At 48.3% G+C, this 24,843-nt stretch overlaps 1 protein-coding gene across 1 annotated transcript in view; it reads left to right on the top strand.

Annotated features, from left to right (window-relative positions):
* Positions 1-24,843, top strand: part of LOC147101490 (solute carrier family 15 member 1-like) — a 171,476-nt gene that overhangs the window by 82,634 nt on the left and 63,999 nt on the right. Inside the window, exons 7-10 of the mRNA XM_085966025.1 lie at positions 353-443; positions 3,712-3,789; positions 5,292-5,374; positions 8,656-8,748. Coding sequence (XP_085822151.1) covers positions 353-443; positions 3,712-3,789; positions 5,292-5,374; positions 8,656-8,748 — 345 coding nt within the window. The remainder of the gene's footprint in view (positions 1-352; positions 444-3,711; positions 3,790-5,291; positions 5,375-8,655; positions 8,749-24,843) is intronic.

Genomic DNA, 24,843 nt, shown 5'->3' with positions numbered 1-24,843 from the left:
TCATTGGTCATCCCTCCAGCCAGATGTTAGCTTTTCTGACAATATTTATCCAGCACAGCTTAAGGCTCCATGTCATCTGGTAGCGATGTCAACCTGTGGAAAACATGCTCCCACTGGCCACATCAGTGATAATTTAAAGAAAAAGAACTTGCATGCAAAGAACGCCTTTCACGACCTCAGGACGTTGCAACGCACTTTACAGCCAATGAAGTGCTTTCATCTAACTGGTAGTTTAAAGTAAATCAACTACAAGGTCAAAACTAGAAGATAGGAGTATAAATGTTGGTGTGAGATTGGGGGCAGACTGTGCCGGACTCTGTTGTTACTAACCAGGTTTGTTTATTCCTTGCAGGAGAAATGGTTTCGGATGTACTTCTCATTTTTCTACTTTGCTATGAATCTGGCAGCTTTACTCGCAGGGATCATCATCCCGATTCTGAGAGGTGAGGAAGTTGAGCGAGTGAGCGGGTAGGGCTGGTGAGCTGGTGGTCAAGCAGGTTGGCAATCTGTGCTGGGCAGATGTAAAGCTGCTTCACAGGTTCACACCTGAAGAGCTCTGCGGTCAACGCTGTTGGGGACAGGTGCCGGGTGTGAGGGAGGCGGAGAGGCGAAGAACGCGTCTAGGCCACTCAAATGCAACGCCCTACAACCAGCTCTGGGGTGGCATTGGCAGATGCCTGGAGCCCTTTCAGGCTCACGGTGGTGCACCGAGCAGGAAGGCCTCGAGAGGAGAGACTGATTACCCGCTGAGATCAGCCTCCATTACACACGAGGAACACATTGGGCAAAGTGCCCATCCTGGTCTCTGATTCCAAACCGCCAGAAGACACTGCGACACAGGGCCTTTTGCACAGTCATTCACACCCTACAGTAGTGAGCTCACTGTATCCAGCTGAGTGGGGAATGGGTGAGTGAGACCTGCTGGGATATAAACCCCACACCGACCAAGTCTGAACTGGGCTGGACTACTGAGGTAGAGAGGGGCCGACCATAAATATATAAAAACTTGAGATAAAGGAAAACAACCCAGTAATGGTTCAGACTTTTGACCCCATGTTTGGCCAGTGACAGGCAGTGATGCCTGATCTGCCTCAGTGTCTGCCAGTGACATGCAGTGATTGGTAGTGAACTAGAGATCAAGGGCTTTCCTGGGTGGGACTTGTTCTGTAAAGCCCTGATCTGGTACAAGTTGCCTGTTTTCATTTCTTTCTGCCATTTTCTGATTGCGATTTACAATCAGAATATTGATTATTGCAATTTTGGACAAGTGTGCACTACTGCCTCATAAGTGTGCACTATTGTTTGACAGATGTGCACTTCCATCTTCACACTGAGACACCCTCCATCGTGTTGTGTGGCACTACCACCGTGTTAAATGGGATAGATTCAGAACAGATCTAGCAGCTCAAAACTGGGCATCCATGAGGCACTGTGGGCCATCAGCAGCAGCAGAATTGTATTCCACCACAATCTGTAACCTCATGGCCCGGCATATCCCTCACTCTACCATTATCATCAAGCCAGGGGACCAACCCTGGTTCAATGAGGAGTGTAGAAGAGCATGCCAGGAGCAGCATCAGGCGTACCTAAAAATGAGGTGCCAACCTGGGGAAACTGCAACACAGGACTACATGCATGTTAAAAAGCGGAAGCAACATGCTATAGACAGGGCTAAGCGATCCCACAATCAACGGATCAGATCAAAGCTCTGCAGTCCTGCCACATCCAGTTGTGAATGGTGGTGGACCATTAAACAACTAACAGGAGGAGGAGGCTCCATGAAGATCCCCATCCTCAATGATGGTGGAGCCCAGCATGTGAGTGCAAAAGACAAGGCTGAAGCGTCTGCAACCATCTTCAGTGAGAAGTGCCGAGTGGATGATCCATATCGGCATCCTCCTGAGGTCCCCACCATCACAGAATCCAGTCTTCAGCCAATTCGATTCACTCCACGTGATATCAAGAAACGGCTGAGCGCACTGGATACAGCAAAGGCTACGGGCCCCAACAACATCCCGGCTATCATGCTGAAGACTTGTGCTCCAGAACTAGCCGCGCTTCTAGCCAAGCTGTTCCAGTACAGCTACAACACCGGCATCTATCCGACAACGTGGAAAACTGCCCAGGTATGCCCAGGTCCACAAAAAGCAGGGCAAATCCAACCCGGCCAATTACCGCCCCATCAGTCTACTCTCAATCATCAGCAAAGTGATGGAAGGTGTCGTCGACAGTGCTATCAAGCAGCACTTACTCACCAATAACCTGCTCACTGATGCTCAGTTTCAGTTCCGCCAGGACCACTTGGCTCCAGACCTCATTACAGCTTTGGTCCAAACATGGACAAAAGAGCTGAATTCCAGAGGTGAGGTGAGAGTGACAGCCCTTGACATCAAGGCAGCATTTGATCGAGTGTGGCATCAAGGAGTCCTAGTAAAACTGAAGTCAATGGGAAACATGGGTAAAACTCTCCACTGGCTGGAGTCATACCTAGCACAAAGGAAGATGGTTGTGGTTGTTGGAGGCCAATCATCTTAGCCCCAGGATATCACTGCAGGAGTTCCTCAGGACTGTGTCCTAGGCCCAACCATCTTCAGCTGCTTCATCAATTACCTTCCCTCCATCATAAGGTCAGAAGTGGGGATGTTCGCTGATGATTGCACAGTGTTCAGTTCCATTCTCAACTCCTCAGATAAGGAAGCAGTTCATGCCCGAATGCAGCAAGACCTGGATGACATTCGGGCTTGGACTGATAAGTGGCAGGTAACATTCGCGCCACAAAGGTGCCAGGCAATGACTATCTCCAACAAGAGATATTCTAACCACTGCCACATGACATTCAACAGTATTACCATCGCCGAATCCCCCACTATCAACATCCTGGGGGGGTCACCATTGACCAGAAACTTAACTGGACCCACCACATAAATACTGTGGCAACAAGAGCAGGTCAGAGGCTGGGTATTCTGCAGTGAGTGCCTCACCTCCTGACTCCCCAAAGCCTTTCCACCATCTGCAAGGCAAAAGTCAGGAGTGTGATGGAATACTCTCCATTTGCCTAGATGAGTGCAGCTCCAACAACACTCAAGAAGCTTTACACCACCCAGGACAAAGCAGCTTGCTTGATTGGCACCCCATCCACCACCTTAAACATTCACTCCCTGCACCACCGGCGTACCGTGGCTGCAGTGTGTACCATCTACAAGATGCACTGCAGCAACTTGCCAAGGCTTCTTCGGCAGCACCTCCCAAACCCGCGACCTCTACTGCCTAGAAGGACAAGGGCAGCAGGCGCATGGGAACACCACCACCTCCAAGTTCCTCTCCAAGTTACAAACCATCCTGACTTTGGAAATATATCGTCGTTCCTTCATCGTCGCTGGGTCAAAATCCTGGAACTCCCTCCCTAACCGCTCTGTGGGAGTACCTTCACCACACGGACTGCAGCAGTTTAAGAAGGTGGCTCACCACCATCTTCTCATGGGCAATTAGGGATGGGCAATAAATGCTGGCCTTGCCAGCGACGCCCACATCCCAGGAATGAATAAAACAAAATGTGTGCTACCACCTGACCAGTATACACTACTGTCTGATCAGTGTGTCCTACTGTCTGACCAGTATGCACCAATATCTGTCTATGTGTACACTGGAGAGTGTAGTGAAAGTGAGAGTAGTAAACTATTGTAATTAACTATGCTCTTTTTCTGTTCGCAGAGGATGTCCAGTGCTTCGATTCAGACTGCTACTCCCTGGCATTCGGAATTGCTGCGCTAAACATGTTACTGGCATTAGGTAAGTTTCTTATCTGCCTGATCCTGTCTTCAGTGGACACAGAGCTGAACACACAGCAGGTGAGCCAGGATCTGTCAGTAGATCATTCATTAGAATGGGAAATTGGAGGACGAACTGATATCTTTGATATTATACCAGCTTCGCTACAAAGCAGTTTGCAAGCCATTCTACCCTTTGCCTTCCACTCAGTGACTCTGTTGTCTCCGGTTCCCTACCCCTTCCTCTTTTTCTCTTCTACCCTCATCTTATCTTTCAATTCAAACAAAGAGCTACACTGCAATGTTCACTGGATGCTCTTGACCTGCTATGCATCTCCAGGGTTTTGTTATAATTTCAGATTTCCAGCATTTATAGATTCTTTACTTTTACAGTCCCTTTAGTGTCCGCCCGTTGTGTTCTGGGCCAGGGCAGGCCCGAACTCGAGCCTCACTCATGAGGTCTTCAGCCACTCACTAGGGAAGAGTAGCTGATGTGGTTTCTGTTGCGTTCCTCATGGTTTTTAATCTTAGGCTGCAAGCAAGGCTAAAGAGCCCCACCTACCCGTTACAATGTTGGGGGCTACCCGCAAGTACCCCCAGTGGAAGTCAATGCAGTACTTGGAGCCGGCGCTCTGGTCACTGGGCCTGTCTGGAGATGGGCTTGAACTTAACCCTTCGGACTCAGAGGTGTGAACATGACCCCTGAGTCAGTGGTCATTCCGTCCAGACACAAGTCTCCTGCTGGATGTCCACCCAGTCTTCAGAGACCATGTTGTAGTCTCCACTCATCGCGTCTGTCTGGATTGGAGCTCGAGTCCTTCACCTTCTGTCTCAGAGGCGGGAATGCTACCCCTGTGCCAAAGGCTCGCTCCTCCCTTTTGTTTAAGCTTCCCATTTCTAATATACGGTGAAAATCTGCCTCACAATGTCTTTAACATAAAAAAAAGTCCCGAGGAAAACGGACACTGAACCAGGAAGGGAGAGATAAGAAGGGATGACCAAAAGTTTGGTTTAAGATCAATTTCAAGAATGTTTTGGAAGGAAGACAGAATGTTGGGGAGATGGTCAAGTGGGAGTTTGTTGAGGGTGGATGATTGCAGGTGAGCGAGGAGAGCATTGCAGTCAAGTCTGGAAGTGATCGAGGTATGTGAGAGGGGGCTGACGTAGAGGTGGCGATGGGCAATGATACAGAGGTAGGAATAAGTGGCCTTGGTGGTGGATTGGCTGTGGGGCTTTATGTCTAGCTCAGGGCTGAACAGGACACCAATGGTCTGGTTCAGCCTGACACAGATCAAATGTAAAGCTACTGTTATGTAACAGTGTCGCCCGTTAATGACAGCAGGAGAGTGCACACCCCATCTCTACAGGCCGCAATACTGCGGTCTCTTGGTTAATGTACACTGCAGGCATTGAGTGTGGGGTCAATAGGGTAAAGAGTGAGGATAAAACAAAGAGCTTGTTTATATGGCCCGAGTGACTGAAAGATGAACACTCCTTACTGAGGTAACCTGCTGTGTTTTTCAGTGATCTTTGGACTGGGCACCTCCAGGTACAAGCTTTACCCACCTACTGGAAACCTATTCTGCAAAGTGTTGTACGCCACAGGGGTAAGTCACACACTGTGCGGTAATCGTAGCTTCCTGACACCGTCGAGGCTGTAAAGGCCAATGGAACAGGTTTAAAAAAGGCCAGTGAAATCTTGATCCATTTCATAAACTCACAATCTTTTGTGGGAACTCGATGGTGCAGTGGGTTTGATATAGGCCTTCCATCTCTGAGACATGGGCTCAATACCGGCCTCGATTGATAGGATCAAAGTCTCCACTGGCTGTAAGGGTCTTAAATGAAGAGAGTTTGTGTGGTCTCATCACAGATCCTAGTGGCCATGGGCCCCCTGGTTTGGCACTACATTAGCAACTTAAACATCCACTCCCTCCAACATTGGTACATCGTGGTTGAGTGTGTACTATCTACAAGATGCACTGCAGCAACTCGCCAAGGCTTCTTTGACAGCACCTCCCTAACCCTCGACCTCTATCACCTAGCAGGACAAGGGCAGCAGGCGCATGAGAACACCACCACCTCCAAGTTCCCCTCCACGTCACGCACCATCCTGACTTGGCAATATATCGTCGTTCCTTCATCGTCACTGGGTCAAAATCCTGGAACTCCCTCCCTAACAGCACTGTGGGAGTACCTTCACCACACGGACTGCAGCGGTTCAAGAAGGCGGCTCACCACCACCTTCTCCAGGGCAACTAGGGATGGGCAATAAATGCTGGCCTTGCCAGCGACGCCCACATCCCGAGAATCAATAAAGAAAAAGCTCACGCAGAGAAGCCACAGCGGGGAAGGTTTCTTGTGTGTAACCAAATTATAAACCTGTTTACAAAAGAGTTTTACAATTTCACAGCACCCAGAGGAACTACACGTGTGGGAGTTGGAAAATGATCATACAGGTACAGTAGGAGGCCCTGTTCTATGGATAGGACTGAGACATATTGACAGTGTAGGGGGAGCTTTACTCTGTATCTAATCCGTGCTGTACCTGCCCTGGGAGTGTTTGATGGGACAGTGTAGAGGGAGCTTTACTCTGTATCTTACCCGTGCTGTACCTGCCCTGGGAGTGTTTGATGGGCAGTGTAGAGGGAGCTTTACTCTGTATCTAACCCGTGCTGTACCTGCCCTGGGAGTGTTTGATGGGACAGTGTAGAGGGAGCTTTACTCTGTATCTAACCCGTGCTGTACCTGCCCTGGGAGAATTTGATGGGACAGTGTAGAGGGAGCTTTACTCTGTTTCTAACCCGTGCTGTACCTGCCCTGGGAGTGTTTGATGGGACAGTGTAGAAGGAGCTTTACTCTGTATCTAACCCGTGCTGTACCTGCCCTGGGAGTGTTTGATGGGACAGTGTAGAGGGAGCTTTACTCTGTATCCAACCCGTGCTGTACCTGCCCCGGGAGTGTTTGATGGGACAGTGTAGAGGGAGCTTTACTCTGTATCTAACCCGTGCTGTACCTGCCCTGGGATTGTTTGATGGGACAGTGTAGAGGGAGCTTTACTCTGTATATAACCCATGCTGCACCTGCCCTGGGAGTGTTTGATGGGACAGTGTAGAGGGAGCATTACTCTGTATCTAACCCGTGCTGTACCTGCCCTGGGAGTGTTTGATGGGACAGTGTAGAGGGAGCTTTACTCTGTATCTAACCCGTGCTGTACCTGCCCCGGGAGTGTTTGATGGGACAGTGTAGAGGGAGCTTTACTCTGTATCTAACCCATGCTGTACCTGCCCTGGGAGTGTTTGATGGGTCAGAGTAGAGGGAGCTTTACTCTGTATCTAACCCGTGCTGTACCTGCCCTGGGAGTGTTTGATGGGACAGTGTAGAGGGAGCTTTACTCTGTATCTAACCCGTGCTGTACCTGCCCTGGGAGTGTTTGATGGGACAGTGTAGAGGGAGCTTTACTGTGTATCTAACCTGTGCTGTACCTGCCCTGGGAGTGTTTGATGGGCAGTGTAGAGGGAGCTTTACTCTGTATCTAACCCGTGCTGTACCTGCCCTGGTAGTGTTTGATGGGCAGTGTAGAGGGAGCTTTACTCTGTATCTAACCCGTGCTGTACCTGCCCTGGGAGTGTTTGATGGGACAGTGTAGAGGGAGCTTTACTCTGTATCTAACCCGTGCTGTACCTGCCCTGGGAGAGTTTGATGGGACAGTGTAGAGGGAGCTTTACTCTGTTTCTAACCCGTGCTGTACCTGCCCTGGGAGTGTTTGATGGGACAGTGTAGAAGCAGCTTTACTCTGTATCTAACCCGTGCTGTACCTGCCCTGGGAGTGTTTGATGGGACAGTGTAGAGGGAGCTTTACTCTGTATCCAACCCGTGCTGTACCTGCCCCGGGAGTGTTTGATGGGACAGTGTAGAGGGAGCTTTACTCTGTATCTAACCCGTGCTGTACCTGCCCTGGGATTGTTTGATGGGACAGTGTAGAGGGAGCTTTACTCTGTATATAACCCATGCTGCACCTGCCCTGGGAGTGTTTGATGGGACAGTGTAGAGGGAGCTTTACTCTGTATCTAACACGTGCTGTACCTGCCCTGGGAGTGTTTGATGGGACAGTGTAGAGGGAGCTTTACTCTGTATCTAACCCGTGCTGTACCTGCCCCGGGAGTGTTTGATGGGACAGTGTAGAGGGAGCTTTACTCTGTATCTAACCTGTGCTGTACCTTCCCTGGGAGTGTTTGATGGGACAGTGTAGAGGGAGCTTTACTCTGTATCTAATCCGTGCTGTACCTGCCCTGGGAGTGTTTGATGGGACAGTGTAGAGGGAGCTTTACTCTGTATCTAACCCGTGCTGTACCTGCCCTGGGAGTGTTTGATGGGACAGTGTAGAGGGAGCTTTGCTCTGTATCTAACCCGTGCAGTACCTGCCCTGGGAGTGATTGATGGGACAGTTTAGATGGAGCTTTACTCTGTGTCTAACACGTGCTGTACCTGCCCTGGGAGTGTTTGATGGGACAGTGTAGAGGGAGCTTTACTCTGTGTCTAACACGTGCTGTACCTGCCCTGGGAGTGTTTGATGGGACAGTGTAGAGGGAGCATTACTCTGTATCTAACCCGTGCTGTACCTGCCCTGGGAGTGTTTGATGGGACAGTGTAGAGGGAGCTTTACTCTGTATCTAACCAGTGCATTAGCTGACCATGTCCCATTTCCAGCACTATTGATGAACACAGAAAAGGTTTTGATAAATATTTTGTGAATCATACCTATTGTATCACTAAATGGATGAGGTGACAGGTGCCCATTCTGTTACCCATTGTGGAATGGCGTGATGTTACAACGGGTGCCTCACACTACCGAATAGATGAACACTGTCCTGTTTGTGTTGTACAGAGTGCCATCAAAAACAAGATCAAGTGGTGTATGAGTAAGAAGAAGGAAGAAGCGAAGCAGCATTGGCTGGACTGGGCTGACCAGAAGTACGAGGTAGGCAACTCTCTGCAATGCCCACTGACGTGCTTGTATCTCACACTGGACTGGATTGAATGATAGACCTTGAGATTCTTGGTTAGAAATAGGCGATTTGGATGATTTCTGCTGGGGGTTGGGGCAGCAATTTGGGGTGGAACCCGGTTCTGCCGGGCCTCTTCCCCAGTTTCAGCGCCCCTTTAAATTCCGCTGGGCTAACTGTTTACCATTAAGCAACCTTTTGTTTCCCAGTTATTTTATTAGTTTCCTGCCCTGATGTCTCCCTCTGGGCTCCACAAGGAAAGCCTAAACGGCCCCTGCCACTGACTAGCTGCCCCCACCGTTCCCGAAAGCGGACCCCCCCTGTGGGATGGCCTGCAAAGCTAATCCTGTCACTGGGCTGCAAGATTTCTCACTGCTTCCTGCTAACTTCCCGCCTAGAACGGGCGGGAGTCGGCCGGCAGGCTTGAAATGGGGCCCCGGAGTTAAGTTAGCCCGGGCCTCATTACTGGAGCAGCAGGAGTTAAAATAGGGGCCACTTTTCCTCAATGGTTAAAGACAATAAAGATAGGAATTAGGAATGTGCAAGAGCCCACTGTCGTCTATCTGTCCTATCTCAGAGTTTAAGAAGTATCCTACAATGCCTCTCGCACCCCTCCATCAAATCTTTCTCCTTGTACTGAACCAACTCTCGATTGAAGGTATCAGCCGTGGCTCAGTGGGCAGCACGCTCTAGGTGGGAGGGGCTAGGAGTGAACCAGGTGTTACTGGTTGCCTGATTGCAGCAGGGAGTTGGAGGGAGTTTGTAAAAAGTTGGTGGTGGGTTTTGGGGTTTTTGTTTTCAGGTTTTAGGGCCTTTTTGGCCCACAAAAAACAGCCAGATGGCTGCAGAGGGGGTCTGGAGTGCCGGGCCCCTCAGAGGACAGTGTTCCCAAGAGGAATTTAATTAGGGAAGAAACTGTTGTTGGAAGGGAAAGAAAAAGGCCCAAAGATTTGGGCCGGGACCCCAGGAGGTTTGGAAAAGAAAACACGGTGGTGGTTCAGTGCGACGATAAGGAGATTCGAGCTTGGGATATTCTCCAAGCGGTACATGAGGACTGCGGCGAGGGAAGCTGCTTTGCCTGCCGACCAAAGCCGAATGTAAGGTGACGGTCAGTGGCCGAGAGGAGGTGGAAAGACTTTTACTCAGTCTGAAAGTTGGCGATAAGTTCTTGGAGGTATCTCTGCTATATTCGGAAGAGGTGGTGGTCTCATTCTTAAACTTGCCAGTTTATATTGAGGACAATGAGCTAATCAAAAAGTTGGCGTCGTGGGACATTAAAATTTGCTCAGCAATAAAGAGGAGGTACTATCCAGGAACGTGGGTAGCAGATAGAACCCGTTACTTAAAGGTGCGGTTCCCAGAGGGGGTGAGGTCATTACCATACAGCCTGAAATTCGAGACACTGGAAGGAGTGCAGTACTTCCGAGTACTGCATGATAACCAAGTGAAGGTTTGTTATTATTGTCTTGGACACGACCATCTTGTAAGAAACTGTCCAGACTTGTACTATTATAATTGCGGCGAGTCTGGACACATCGCTCAGAGCTGCAAGGCGGCGAGCTGTGGGGTGTGTCACAAAGGCCTCACCCGCTGTGAGTGTGAGGCAGAAGGAAGCTCTATGAGTGATGAGGAGATGGGAGAAGGAGTAGGAGGTGTGAGTGGAACGGCTGGAGGAGCGGAGCAGTCGGAGGACACAGCTGGTAAATTGAAGGAGAAAAGAGCACAGAAAGAGGCAGAAAATTGCGGCGCAGAGAACAGGATGGAGATGGTGGAAAACACACCAAGTACAGTGGAAAAGGACAAAGACAGCAGTGGGCAGCAAGGGTCGAGTGCAGACTCGAACCTTAATACGGTTCAGCTCTCCCTAAAGAATCTGGTGTCCGCGGGGGGAGAGGAGGCGGGAGCGGGGTGCGTGGTAAATGTAAGTACTCTAAAGAAAGACGGGGAGTCGGACATCTTGGTGAGCAGGAAGGGGCAAGACAAGGAGAGGGTGCAAGAGGCAGGAGCCTTAAAGGGGCAGCAGGACGGGTTCGGCAAGACATAGACGCCAGAAGGGAGCAATATAGGTGCGCCATTGTCCCAGAGAGAGAAGGATCAGGGAGCAAGGGTCAGAGGTGGAGATGAGGGCGAAGAGAGCGGCACTGTTGGAGAAACCGCGATAGCAGGAAGACTCTCTATGGGAGATGATGTATCTGACGGGGAGCAGGCACAGAGGGTTACAGAAGAGCTTGAGAGTGAGGAATTAGAGGGGGACAGAGACATGGAAGTCGGGGGTGGGGTGGCATCATGTGGAAAGGGAAAGGTTAGTGAGGGGCAGAAGGAGGGAGAAAGGGCAGCTCCCGGGCCCAAACTTAATGCAAGGAAGAGGCTGAAACAGCAGGGAAGGTTCAAACAGGAGGTGAAAAGGAGTCGGAGGCTGCAGGAAAAAGCAACAGCTGGCCGAAAAGTTGGGAAGGAGCATGTGAGGAGGGAAGAGCCAGAGATTAAATGATGGGGAGATTATTGGGCATACTTCCCTTCTTTGGAGCCATGATTACATTGGTCTCGATTAATGTGAACGGACTGAGGGGTGAGAAGAAATTGCAGCAGTTGTTGCAGGGTTTTAAAGGTACGGACTTGTGTCTGCAAGAAACCTTTTGGGATGAGGATATCCTCGAAAGAGTTCAGAAGGTTTGGAAGGGAGAGGTGTTTGCAAGTTGTGCAAACAATAACCATAGAGGGGTGGCTGTTTTGGTGAGTCCGTCCATAAAAGAGAACGTTGCCTTGGTGGACAAGGACACTGAGGGGAGATTTTTATGGCTAAGGGTAAAAATGGAGGAATTTAATTGCGATCTCTTTAATATCTATGCACCGAACGACCATTGCAAGCATCGCGAGTTTTTTCGGGGGTTATTCACTGAAGCGGCAGAGGTGGAAAATCCTTGTATAGTGGGGGATTTTAATGTATTTTTATCTCGGATGGACATTTCAGCCCCGATGACCTTTAAGGATGATAACTCCAGAGGGATGATTGTAAAAATGATGGCAAATTTAAATTTGAGAGACTTATGGAGGGACCGGAACCCCATATAAAGGGAGTTCTCCAGGTCAGGTTGGGTGGGTGATGTTTTAAAACAGAGCCGAATAGATTTTGTGTTAATGCGGGAAGGGTTAAGTCCTGAGGTGATGGAGATTTATTATAAAAAAGTATTTTTTAGTGATCACTCGGCTTTGGTTCTTAATTAGGAACAGCAGAGTTAAGATCGGTTCAGGGGTGTGGATTTTAAACAATCAATACCTGAAAGAAATTGCTTATAAAGAAAGGATTATAAATATAATAAAGAACGCTTGGAAGGAACCTTTGTTCTTGAAAGAAAGAAGAGTTTGGTGGGACAATTTCAAATATGAGGTCAAAGTTTTTTCGGTACGTTATGGGAAAAAGAGAGCGGCAGCTAACCGGCATCGAGAAGAGAATATAAACAAAAGGTTTACGGATGTCTGTAAAGCAGTTGACAGAGGGGATAAGGGAGCGGAGACTAAGTTCCGGGTGCTAAAGGAAGAGTGGGAATTATTGCAAGCCGAAAAATGCAAGGGGGCCATTCTCCGTGCAAAGGCTAGAGATGCATTGGAGGGCGAAAGATGCACTAGATATTTTCTAGAGCAGGAGAAGCTGCGACAGAGATTATCGTTAATTGAAGAGTTGAAGGTTGGGGAGAAGATCATTCATGAAAGTGGGGAGATTTTAGAGGCGGCTAGCAGCTTTTATCAAGAGCTATATACAAAAGAAGACATTTCCAATTTGTTGATGGAGAAGGTTACTGCTTTTATTGAAGAGGCTTTAAAGGAGGATGAGAGAAGCATGTGAGACAAAGAAGTAGGATTAGCGGAAATAAAAGTAGCAATAAGTGGAATGAAGGGGGGGAAAGCCCAGGGTCTGATGGACTAAGTGCAGAATTTTATAAAGAATTGTTCGAGCTTTGAAGTCCATTGCTCTTAGAAGTTTTTAAGGAAATTAAAATTGAGGGATGCCTGGTCCCATCTATGAGGAGAGGTGTCATAAGCTTGGCTTATATAAAAATAAAGGGGATAGGCGGGATCTGAAGAATTGGGGCCCATCACATTATTAAATGTGGATTATAAGATCTTGGCGAGGGTTATGGCAAATCGTTTGAAGGAGGTGTTACCGCAAATAGTTTTGCCCTCTCAGTCCTATGGAGTTATAGGCCGGGACATCGCAGACTCTGTGGTCTCAATCCGAGATGCGATAGAACTCATGGAAGAGAGTGGGAGGGAGGCTTATGTATTAAAGATAGATCAAGAGAATGCCTTTGATAGGGTCTCTCATGAGTTTTATTGAAGGTTTTGGAAGCATTTGGTTTCAAGGAAAATTTCATTCAGTGGATAAGGATTTTTTATTCAAACATATTTAGCTGTGTTAAATGTAATGGTTTTTTATCCAAGTATTTTCCGATACAGAGGTCAGTGAGACAGGGTTGTTCCCTGTCCCCATTGTTGTACACATTGGTAGCAGAACCATTAGGTTACATGATGCGAAAGAAACAAGGTGTAGTTGGGATTGTGGTTCCCAGTTCTGGGCTGGTGTCGGTGATGCACCAATATGCAGATGACACACATTAACATTGAGAAATGGGGAGTCAGTGAGGAAAGCTATGGATGTAGTGGAGGAATATTGTAGAGCTTCAGGAGCCAGAGTGAATTATAGTAAGTCCCAATGCCTGGCTGCAGGGAGGGGTAGGGGGGAATCGTTGGGGAAATGTCCCTTTAAGGTGGTGGAGGTTTTGGAAGTTCTGGGGGTGCATATAGGGTGCAAGAAAGACAGGGATGAAGTGGATCGATTAAATTGGGAACCGAAGGTTATGAAAATTAAAAAGATTTTGGGAAGATGGGAAAGAAGGTGGTTGAAATTGCAAGGGAGAGCAACAGTGGTGTCTGCTCTCCTGCTATCTAAGCTATGGTACTTATTGACGGTGGAGGATATTCCTGAGTGGGCGGAAAAGTCCACCCGAGAGGCTTGTGTGAGGTTTTTATGGGAAGGGAAACCAGCCTTGGTGGCTTACAATACCATCATTGGACGGAGAAATCAGGGAGGACTCAATTTACCAGATATTGATTTGAAGAAAAAATCCTTTAGAATCAAATGGGTGAAGAGATTTCTTCAGAAGTCAAATACAAGTTTTTGGAAGAGTTGTTCTGAGCATTTTTTAAAACGAAGTGGGATAGGAGGGCAGGGGATGTTGTATATGGAATACAATATGTTTTTGAAATCGATTAAACTTCTCCCTAGGTTTTATAAGGCGGTTGTAGAGACTTGGGCCCAATTTTTAAAAAGTGTGCAGTTTATGCCCAAGGTGGTTGAGGAATTTTTAGAACAGCCCTTATTTTTGAACAGGTGGGTCAACATCGAAGGAGAGGTTTTATTTAATCAAGCTTTCATAAAAGCTGGGATTATATGTGTGAAAGATGTATTATACAAGGTAATTCCAGGTTGGTGTCGGAAGCGATAGTGAGTGACATGGTGTGGGAGGAGGATCAGGAGGTAGAGGAAAAAGCAATAGGGATTATGTATGAGAAAATTGTGAGGGCAATGCCACAGGATTGGATGGAAGAAATAAATGCGGAAATCTCCAAAGGAAGTAAAATGTGTCCTGCTTTTCCAAGCTTTCTGCTGGAGAAAGGGGGAGAGTTGGTCCAATTTGACAACTGTAATACTCGAGATTTCTATGAGGTATTTAGAGAATGGAGATTGAAGACACCTGCTGGTCAGGAGTTTTGGCAGAGTATATACCCACAGCTGGACTTCAACAGGATTTGGAAGGGAGTGTGGGCGAATTTTAAATGTCCAGAATGGATTGAACTGGATTTCAAATTGGCTCATAACCGGATTTTTACCATGACGGTCTTGTGCAAGATTGGACGAGTGGAGGCGGCAACTTGCCCAGTGTGTGGGACACAGGATGAGACTCTGTCCCATTTACTGGTGTTATGTCCACAGTTAAATGATTTTAAGTACTATGTTCGACAGTTGTGTGAGGTTTTCTTGCTGGGTGGGGACCGAAGAGCGAGAATGGGAATCCCGTGGGACTCAATTTTGAGATGGGGATTGCAGGAGAGTCTGCCCGAGTCTAGCGCAGCGGCAATTAATTTAATGTTCAGTTTGGCTAGATTTGTGATTGTGCAAAGAAGGAATGCTCTGTTTTTTAAGGGGAGGAGAATCAATCTAAAAGAGTATTTTAAATATAAGCTAAAAGATCATTATAAGGCTCTGTGTATGTTTTATTCAGAAAGGAATTTAAAGATAGTATTTTACAACCAATTTTTAAAGTACAATCGATTAATATATGTTACAGGAGACAAATTAAACTTCAGGTTTTGATGTTAAAATGTGGTGGCGGAATGGCTGTGCAGAGCGGCGGAATTGATTTGTATCATACAGTGAAATGATCACGATGTTGTAAATGTTCTTAATGTTCAATAAAGTATATTTATTTAAAAAAAAGTGGGTAGCACACTCGCCTCTGAGTCTGAAGGTCGTGGGTTCAAGTCCCACTCCAGGTCTTGGCTGCCACTTCAGTGCAGTACTGAGGGAGGTGCCATCTTTTGGATGAGACTTTAAACAGAGGCCCCTGTCTGCCCTCTCCAGTGGATGTCAAAGATCCCATGGCCGCTATTTTGAAGGAAAGCAGGGGCGTTCTCCCCGGTGTCCTGGGCAATATTTATCCCACAACCAATATCACTAAAAACAGAATGTGGTCAAGTACAACATTGCTGTCTGTGGGATCTCGCTCTGTGCAACTTGGCTGCCGCATTTCTCTACATTACAACAGTGACTCCACTTCAAAAGTACTTCATTGGCTGTGAAGCGCTTTGGGACGTCCTGAGGTTGTGATAGAAATGCAAGACTTTCTTTGAATTTGCTGATACACTCAGCCTCACTGCCCTCCTTGGCAATCCATTCCATACATTCACCAGCCACTGCGCAATTAAATTCCTTCACCCTCTCTCTCCTGAGTTTGAGGCTATGCTGTGTTGTAGAACCTATGATGACGTTAAACATATTGATGCCATTCAATGAGATCATGGCTGATCTTCTGCCTCAACTCCATTCACCGGCCCTATCGTCATATCCCTTGATGCCCTTACAAGTCAGAAATCTATCGACTTCTGTTTTGAATATACCCAATGACTGAGCCTCCACAGCCCTCTGGGGTAGAGAATTCCAAAGATTCACCACCCCCTGTGTGAAGAAATTTCTTCTCATCTCAGTCCTGAATGGCCTACCCTTTATCCTGAGGCTGTGGCCCCTGGTTCTAGACTCCCCAGCTCAGGGAATCATTCTCCCAGCATCCACCCTATCAAGCCCTGTAATAATTTTGTATGCTTCATTGAGATCCCCTCTCATTCTTCTGAATTCAAGAGAATACAGGCCTAGTTTACTCAATCTCTTCTCATACGATAGTCCTGCCAACCCAGGAATCAATCTCGTGAACCTTCGTTGCACTCCCTCTATGGCAGGTATATCCTTTCTTAGTTAAGGAGACCAAAATTGTACACAGTACTCCAGGTGTGGTCTCACCAAGGCCCTATATAATTGGAGTAAGACTTCTTTACTCCTGTACCCAAACCTCTTGTAATGAAGGCCAGCATACCATTTGCCTTCCTAATGGCTTGCTACACCTGCACATTCACTTTCAGTGACTCATGTACAAGGACAGCCAGGTCCCTTTGAGCATCTGCATTCCCCAATCTTTCGCCATTTAGGAAATATTCTGCCTTTCTGTTTTTTCTACCAAAGTGGATAACTTCACATTTATCCACATTATAATCCATCTGCCATGTTCTTGCCCACTCACTGAGCCTGTCGAGATCCCCGTGAAGCCTCTTCGCATCCTCTTCGCAACTGACACTGCCACCTAGCTTTGTGTCATCAGCAAATTTGGAAATGTTACATTTAGTCCCCTCATCCAAATCATTGATATAGATTTTGAATAGCTGGGGCCCAAGCACCGATCCTTGCGGTACCCGACTAGTCACAGCCTGCCAACCTGAAAAAGAATAGTTTATCCCTACTTTTTGTTTTCTGTCTGTTAACCAATTCTCAATCCATGCTAGTATATTACCCCCAATTCCATGTGTCCTAATTTTGTTCACCAATCTCTTGTGTGGGACCTTATCGAAGGCCTTCTGAAAATCCAAATACACCACATCTACCGGTTCCCCTTTGTCTACTCCACTAGTTACATCCTCAAAGAACTCCAATAGATTTGTCAAACAGGACTTCCCTTTCATAAATCCATGTTGACTCTGCCCAATCTTACTATTAGTTTCTAAGTGCCCAGTTATTGCAGCCTTTATAATAGATTCCAGCATTTTCCCAACTACTGATGTGAGGTTAACAGGCCTGTAGTTCCCTGTTTTCTCTCTCCCTCCTTTCTTAAATAGTGGGGTTACATTTGCTATCTTCCAATCTGCAGGAACCATTCCAGAATCTATAGAATTTTGGAAGATGACAACCAATGCGTCCACTATTCCAATGGCCATCTCTTTCAAAACCCTAGGATGTAGGTCGTCCAGCCCTTGAGATTTATCGACTTTTAGTCCCATTAATTTTGCTAGTACTGTTTTTTTTACTCATAATAATTTCTTTAAGTTCCTCATTCTCGCCACACCATTGGTTTTCTCGTATTTCTGGGAGGTTTTTTGTGTCTTCCTCCGTGAAGACAGAAACAAAGTATTTATTTAATTTCTCTGCCATTTCCTCATTCCCCATTATAAATTCTCCCACCTCTGACTGTAAAGGACCTACATTTACCTTTGCCAGTCTTTTCCTTTTCACATACCTATAGAAGCTTTTATAATCTGTTTTTATATTTTTCGCTAGTTTGTGCTCATATTCCATTTTCCCTTTCTTTATCAATTTCTTGGTCCCCCTTTGCTGATTTCCAGAAAGATCCCAATCCTCAGGCTGACCGCTTTTTCTGGCAACTTTATAAGCTTCCTAATTTGACTTAATACTTGCTTTAATTTCTTTTGTTAGCCATGTTTGGATCACTTTTCCTTTTGGGTTTTTATGCCCTAGAGGAATATATGTTTGTTGCAAATTATGCATTATTTCCTTGAATGTTAGCCATTGTATGTCCACCTTCATACCTTTTAGTGTAGTCTCCCAATCTACCATGGCCAACTTGTCCCTCATACCCTTGTAGTTTCCTCTGTTTAGATTGAAGACCTTAGTTTCAGATTGGACTACATCACTCTCAAACTTAATATAAAATTCAATCATATTATGGTCACTTGTCCCTAAAGGCCCCTTTACCACAAGATTATTGATTAGCCCTTTCTCATTACACAGTACCAGATCCAGAATAGCCTGTTCCCTGGTTGGTTCCTCCACATACTGATCCAGGAAACCATCTCGCATGCATTCCAAGAATTCGTCCTCCACACCATTAGTGGTAATTTGATTTGCCCAGTCAATATGTAGATTAAAGTCCCCCATGAATACCGTATTGCCCTTGTTACATGCACTTCTAATCTCTTGATTGATACTGTGCCCTACATTACCACTACTGTTTTGGTGGCCTATACACAACTCCCACCAATGTTTTCCGCCCTTTGCTGTTTCTTAGCTCCACCCAAACTGATTCCAGTTGTACATCACGATCTACCAAGCCAAGATCTTTTATCTCTACCATACCGATCTCATCCCTTATTAACAGCGCTACGCTGCCTCCTTTTTCTTTTTGTCTGTCCTTCCTAAATGTTGAGTAGCCTGGAACATTCAGTTCCCAGCTTTGGTTACCCTGCAACCATGTCTCTGTAATGGCAATTACATCATACCCATTGGGGGAAAAATTCAGTGGGTTTGCGCCTCCCGTTAGCGCTTTAAGAGGGCGCTAATGGGGCGCAAAGCAACTAGCGCCCGGGCATGGCGATATCTGCGCCTCTTGCGAAATTGACCGGACATTTTGCGGCGGCGCTAAACGGTACCGCCCGATCTCCTGCGCAGGCAGATCTTGACGTAATTCGAGTGTGCAACGCCCTCGTGGCGTCCTGGAATGGAAATTGAGTGGCGCCCCCCTCCTTTCCGCCTGGCACAACCAACGACAGGTAGACTGGAACACTTCCCAGTCGCTGTGGGGCTGGGGGGGTGCTATTTAAAGGGGGCCTCTTCCTGGCTTTTTGTGTGGTAGACATTTTTGCACCACTCGTTCTGAGAGAGAGAGAGAGATTTTGAGAGAGAGAAAGAGAGACTTCTGCATTGAGTCAATGCTGAGTGAAGTAGTTTTGGCTTCTGACCATAACTTTGCAGGTACTTTGGTTTTTGACCTTCATTACTTTGATTGACAAGAGACTATGGGGGCTGCACTAATTGGGGGCGTCGTCCAGCGCCAGCAGATTCGGAGGGCACAGAGACGCAGAGAGAGAGTGGCAATCATGGCCAGACGGAGGAGGGCCAACAGGCCTCTGTACAGGAGACCTTACCCTCCCAGGGTATTTCGCCAACAATTCTCCTACATTAATATGTCTGAGGAGCAGTGTTTGCGAAGGCTGCGCTTCAGCAAGGAGGTGGTCACTGAGCTCTGCCACCTGCTGCAGCCAGATCTGCAGCCTCAACTGAGGAGCAGGATGTCTCTGTCGGTGGCAGTGAAGATAACAGTGGCTCTCAACTTTTATGCCACCGGCTCATTTCAATCAGCTACTGGGGACATCGCCAATATCTCCCAGTTCGCGGTCCATTGCTGCATCCGTCAGGTCACAAATGCCCTCTATAAAAGGAGACGAGAATACATCTCTTTCCCCATGACCCCGGACAAGCAGCATGAATGTGCTATGGACTTTGCGAGGATAGCGGCCTTCCCCATGGTGCAGGGTGCCATTAACTGCACGCATGTGGCTTTGCGTACTCTGCATGAGAATGCAGAGGATTTCCGCAACCGAAAGGGGTTCCATTCCTTAAACGTGCAGTTGGTCTGTGACCACAGACAGCTGATACTCGCTGTCAATGCCCACTTTCCTGGCAGCAGCCACGATGCCTTCATCCTGTGCCAGACTACTGTGGCAGAACTTTTCCAGGCACCGCATCACCCAGGTGCTTGGCTTCTCGGGGACAAGGGATATCCACTGTGCACCTGGCTGATGACACCGTTCCGTACGCCCAACACCCCTGCTGAGCTGCGGTGCAACGAGAGCCATCAAGCTACCAGGGACATCATTGAGCAGACGATCGGCGTGCTCAAGCAATGGTTCCGCTGTCTGGACCATTCTGGAGGAGCCCTGCAGTACTCGCCTGAGCGAGTCTCCCACTTTGTTGTTGTGTGCTGCATGCTGCATAACCTGGCAATCCTCAGGACCCAGCCAATGCCACCAGGCCTTGGAGCACCACCAGAGGAGGAGGAGGAGGAGGAGGAAGAGGAGGAGGATGATCATCAGCAGCACCAAGGCGGGAGGGAGGCCCACAATGTAGAAACTGGAAGGGCCGTCCGTCAACGGCTGATAGCAAGCCGCTTCTAGGCCCCTGCTGAGGAAATGGCTTCTGCCATTGAGAACAACATGAATGAAACCAACCCGCAACCCCTAAGCCGGCCAAGGCAGCGATGATTGCAAAGACCAAACATGTACATTTTGAATACAAAAACTTATTTATTTTACAAACTCTGTGTGTGTCATTTCCTCATGACAAACTACTAGAAAGAAACACAAAAAAACAGTCATTAACATAACTGGTTCTCACAACCTGGAGATAATGTCCAAAACACTAAACAAAAGTTTGACCACGAACCTCAGCCTTTAATAAAAAAATGAACAACATTTTGTCACACCTCCTACTTTTTGCCCTTCGAGGGTGATCTCCTTCCCTTGCGCACTTCCCCCCTTCCCACCCTACTGCTCCTCCGTAATGGGACCCCAGTGGCTGCAGCAAGGCTGGTGGAAAGCTGCTGATTGTCAGAACCTGAGGCTGCAGATGCCCTTGAAGGACGGCCTCGACCAGCTCTGGGCCTGGCGGGCCCGGCTGCAGACTGCACCAACTCTGCATGGGCGGCAGCAGTCTGTCCTACAGGCAGTGGCAAGTGCAGTGGAGAAGTGACAGTGGTGGCAGCAGGAATGCTGTCATCTTGAGAGTGGACAGCAACTCCCTGCTCGACCGACACACTGGCACTCCCACGGGGCAGTACCTCAGCATCCGGAGCAATCTGCTGGAGCATAGATTGCTGGCTTGCTGTGGCGCGGTGAGAGCCCCGGAAATGTGTCCGAACCAGCGAGGGTGGTAACAGTCAGTGCTCGTGTGGCCTCAATATGAGTCTGCATGAGAGCAGTCAGAGATGGGGTCATGGCAGCCAATGACTGAATTGCAGCACTAAACATTTGCGTGGCATCCGCCTGTGCTACAGCGAAGTGCTCCACACTCCTTGCCAGTGATTCAATGCATTCGGGCACCCTTCCCACTGCACCCATGAGCTCAGTGTGCATGTTCACTGCCTGGGTGTTCATTTCAGCGATCGGCTGCTCCTCCTCTGCGTCCCGTGCAGCAGGACTCACTGGCATACTCTCCCTCCAGGGAGAAGGCCCCCGAGCTTCCCTACCCCCATCGCGTTGCTGCAGCACGCTGGGTCCTGGAGCTTCACCCTCATCAGACCATTCCCCCCTGCTCCCCTCCAGGGAAGGCGTGTTCCCAGTGTGGGCATGGGCTTCCTCGGGAGAGGGTGGCACTGATGCTCCGGCTTCCTCTTCCTCCTCGCCTGCAGCTTCACTCCCACTGGCAGCTTGAGGGCCCGGCTCCTCAGCTGGTGAATCACCATCTGAAAGCAGGGAGGTACAAGTGTGGCTTTAGCGTGAGGACAGGGTGGCAGTAAGAGAGGAATGAGTGCAGCGATTTAGTAAGTTGGATTGAAAGTGTCAAAGGCTGGTGTTGTGAGGGACAAGTGGAAGGAGAGAGGACAAAAAGGTGATGTGACCTTACCATTGCTGTCCAGAACGGGGTCGACCTCTCCAGTGGCGACGGGACCAATCACCCGACTTGCCACAATCCTGTGGACGCGCACCTCAAGATCGCTGACGGGCTGCAGCTGAGGCCGCCCTCCACCCGTCCGTTGCTGCTGTCTCCTATTATGAGATAGCTTGGCCTGCAAGAAAAAGGATGGCGTCTGAGTAAATATACAGCCATGGTCTTGCCTGATGTGCCTCCCATAGGTGAATAGCCCTTACTGTATGCAAAGTGTGGAATGTGCGTGTGTGTTTCATGAGAGGGCCATAGGTGTTGGATGAGTGTTGAGCATTGGGGTTTTAAGACCCTCTTGCCATAGAGTGAGGTTGAGATGGAGGGACGGAGAGGTATTGAATAAAAGCCACTCACCCTGACGACCCGAGTGAGGTTGTTGAACTTTTTTCTACATTGTATATGGGTCCTGGGCACCATGCTCCTGGAGGAGACACTCTGTGCCACCTTCCTCCACACTCTTCTGTACTCGCGCAGCAAAGGCCTCCTGCCACTCTCTGGGTACAGTATTGATCATCTGCGCTCCACTGCGCCAACCAGAGCCTCCAAGGCCCGCTCGCTGAAGCGCTGTGCTCGCTCCGTGGCCCTCTCCATAGTCCTTGGCTGCAAGATTTAGGCACAGGTCTCTCCAGGCTGAGATTCAAGGCTCCAATGAGCAGGGTGTGGCTGGAGAGCAAGATCGACCCTCCCCTTTAAGAACTGTCTGGCACCAGTGTGTCTGTGTTCCATGGCTAACTGACAGCACCCGCGCTCTGAGGTAGCGCCTCGCTCCTCGGCCTTTGCGCCTTAAGACAGGTGTGAAATGCCTGATTTAGCGCTCCAATCACCTCCAGGGGCGATAAAAGCCAAGTTTGACGTCGGAGGTGATAATTAGCGCCAGGTGCTAAACTTTGCGCACGGCCGATAATCGTGCCCCAAATGGGGCGATACTGAATTTTTCCCCCATTTACTTCTATTAGTGCCATTAATTCATCCTCCTTGTTGTGAATGCTACGTGCATTTAGATAAAGTGCCTTCAACTTTGCCTGTTTAGTATTTTTCTGCACTTTGACCCTCTTTATTGTTGGCCTTTGTTTCTGCTCCCTACTAGTTTTGCTGACTACTTTTCTAACTTGCATTTCCAGCTTTGTTTCTCTCTGTTCTGGGCCCACACTTAGGTTCCCAGCCCCCTGACAAACTAGTTTAAATCTTTCCCAACAGCACTAGCAAACCTCCCTGTGAGGATATTGGTCCTGGTTCTGCCGAGGTGTAACCCGTCCAGCTTGTACAGGTCCCACCTTCCCCAGAATCGGTCCCAATGCCTCAGGAACTTAAATCCCTCCCTTCTGCACCATCTCTCCAGCCACGCATTCATCTGGTCTATTCTCCTATTTCTGCTCTCGCTAGCACGTGGCACTGGGAGTAATCCTGAGATTACTACCTTTGAGGTCCTGCTTTTTAATTTATTTCCTAGCTCCCTATATTCTGCTTGCAGGACCTCGTCCCTCTTTCTACCTATGTCGTTGGTACCGATATGAACCACGACCTCTGGCTGTTCACCCTCCCCATTCAGAATGTCCTGCAGCCGCTCAGTGACATCCTTGACCCTGGCACCAGGAAGGCAACATATCATCCTGGAGTTAACGACTGGACTGTAGAAATACTCACCAGGTCCTACTTACCAATCAGCTCCTTCCCTGGATTATGGGGTTCAGGTCTCTCTCCCTGTGACTCTGGGGTTTTGCAGTTGTTGTTGTTGTTTGACTGCCCCCGCTCTCGGACTTTAGCAGTTTTGCAGTTTGACTGCCCCCTTCTCTCGGACTCTTTCCTGGGTGTAAAGTAAGAACCAAACCCTACAGAGTGAAAAGTTAGGGAAAGCAAAGGCGAAGCAAGGGCGCGCCTCCTTCCACTCCTCACCCACCTAAATCCCTCACTCACCCAACTCTCAGCACTCTGTGCCAACCGCACTCAGTGCCGATCGCAGTGCGAAGCGTGTTTTTATAGGCCTAGTTTCCCTAATTAACTGCCTTCAGCGGCTCTGAATTATCCTCTGCCTTCTCTGGTGCTGCCGACTCCTTTTCTATCTGCCGACTCTGATCTGCTCCGCCATTCAATTAGATCATGGCCAATCTATACCTCAACTCCATTTACCCGCATTAGCTCCATATCCCTTAATATCCTTACCTAACAAAAATCTATCGATCTCAGTCTTGACAATTTCAATTGACCCCCAGAATCCACGGCCTTTTGGAGGAGAGAGTTCCAAATTTCCACTACCCTTTGTGTGAAAAAATGCTTCCTGATTTCGCTCCTGAATGACCTAGCTCCAATTTTAAGATTATAGAGTCATAGAGTTTTTCAGCACGGAAAGAGGCCCTTCGGCCCATCGTGTCTGCGCCGCCCATCCCTCCCTGTCCAGTCTAATCCCATTTTCCAGCATTTGGTCCATAGCCTTGTATGCAATGGCATTTCAAGTGCTCATCCAAATGCTTCTTGAATGTTGTGAGGGTTCCTGCCTCTACCACCCTTTCAGGCAGTGAGTTCCAGCTTCCAACCACCCTCTGGGTGAAAAAGTTCCTCCTCAAATCCCCCCTAAATCTCCTGCCCCTTACCCTGAATCTGTGCCCCCTTGTTATTGACCCCCCTACTAAGGGGAAAAGTTCCTCTTTATCTACCCTATCTATGCCCCTCATCATTTTGTACACCTCAATCAGGTCCCCCCTCAGCCTTCTTTGCTCCAAGGAAAACAACCCCAGCCTGTCCAGTCTCTCTTCATAGCTGAGGCGCTCCATCCCAGGTAACATCCTGGTGAATCTTCTCTGCACCCTCTCCAAAGCAATCACATCCTTCCTATAGTGAGGCGACCAGAACTGCACACAGTACTCCAGCTGTGGCCTCACCAGCGTTTTGTACAGCTCCATCATAACCTCCCTGCTCTTATATTCTATGCCTCTGCTAATGAAGGCAAGTATCCCATAAGCCTTTTTAACCACCTTATCTACCTGTTCCGCTGCCTTCAGGGAATTATGTACATGTACACCAAGGTCCCTCTGACCCTCTGTACTTCCTAGGGTCCTACCACTCATTGTGTATTCCC

The sequence above is a fragment of the Somniosus microcephalus genome, chromosome 24 (assembly GCF_052327205.1).
Source record: "Somniosus microcephalus isolate GS21.2 chromosome 24, FLI_Smic_1.0, whole genome shotgun sequence".
Lineage (NCBI taxonomy): Eukaryota > Metazoa > Chordata > Chondrichthyes > Squaliformes > Somniosidae > Somniosus > Somniosus microcephalus.
This window is presented reverse-complemented; position numbering and strand designations above follow the sequence as displayed.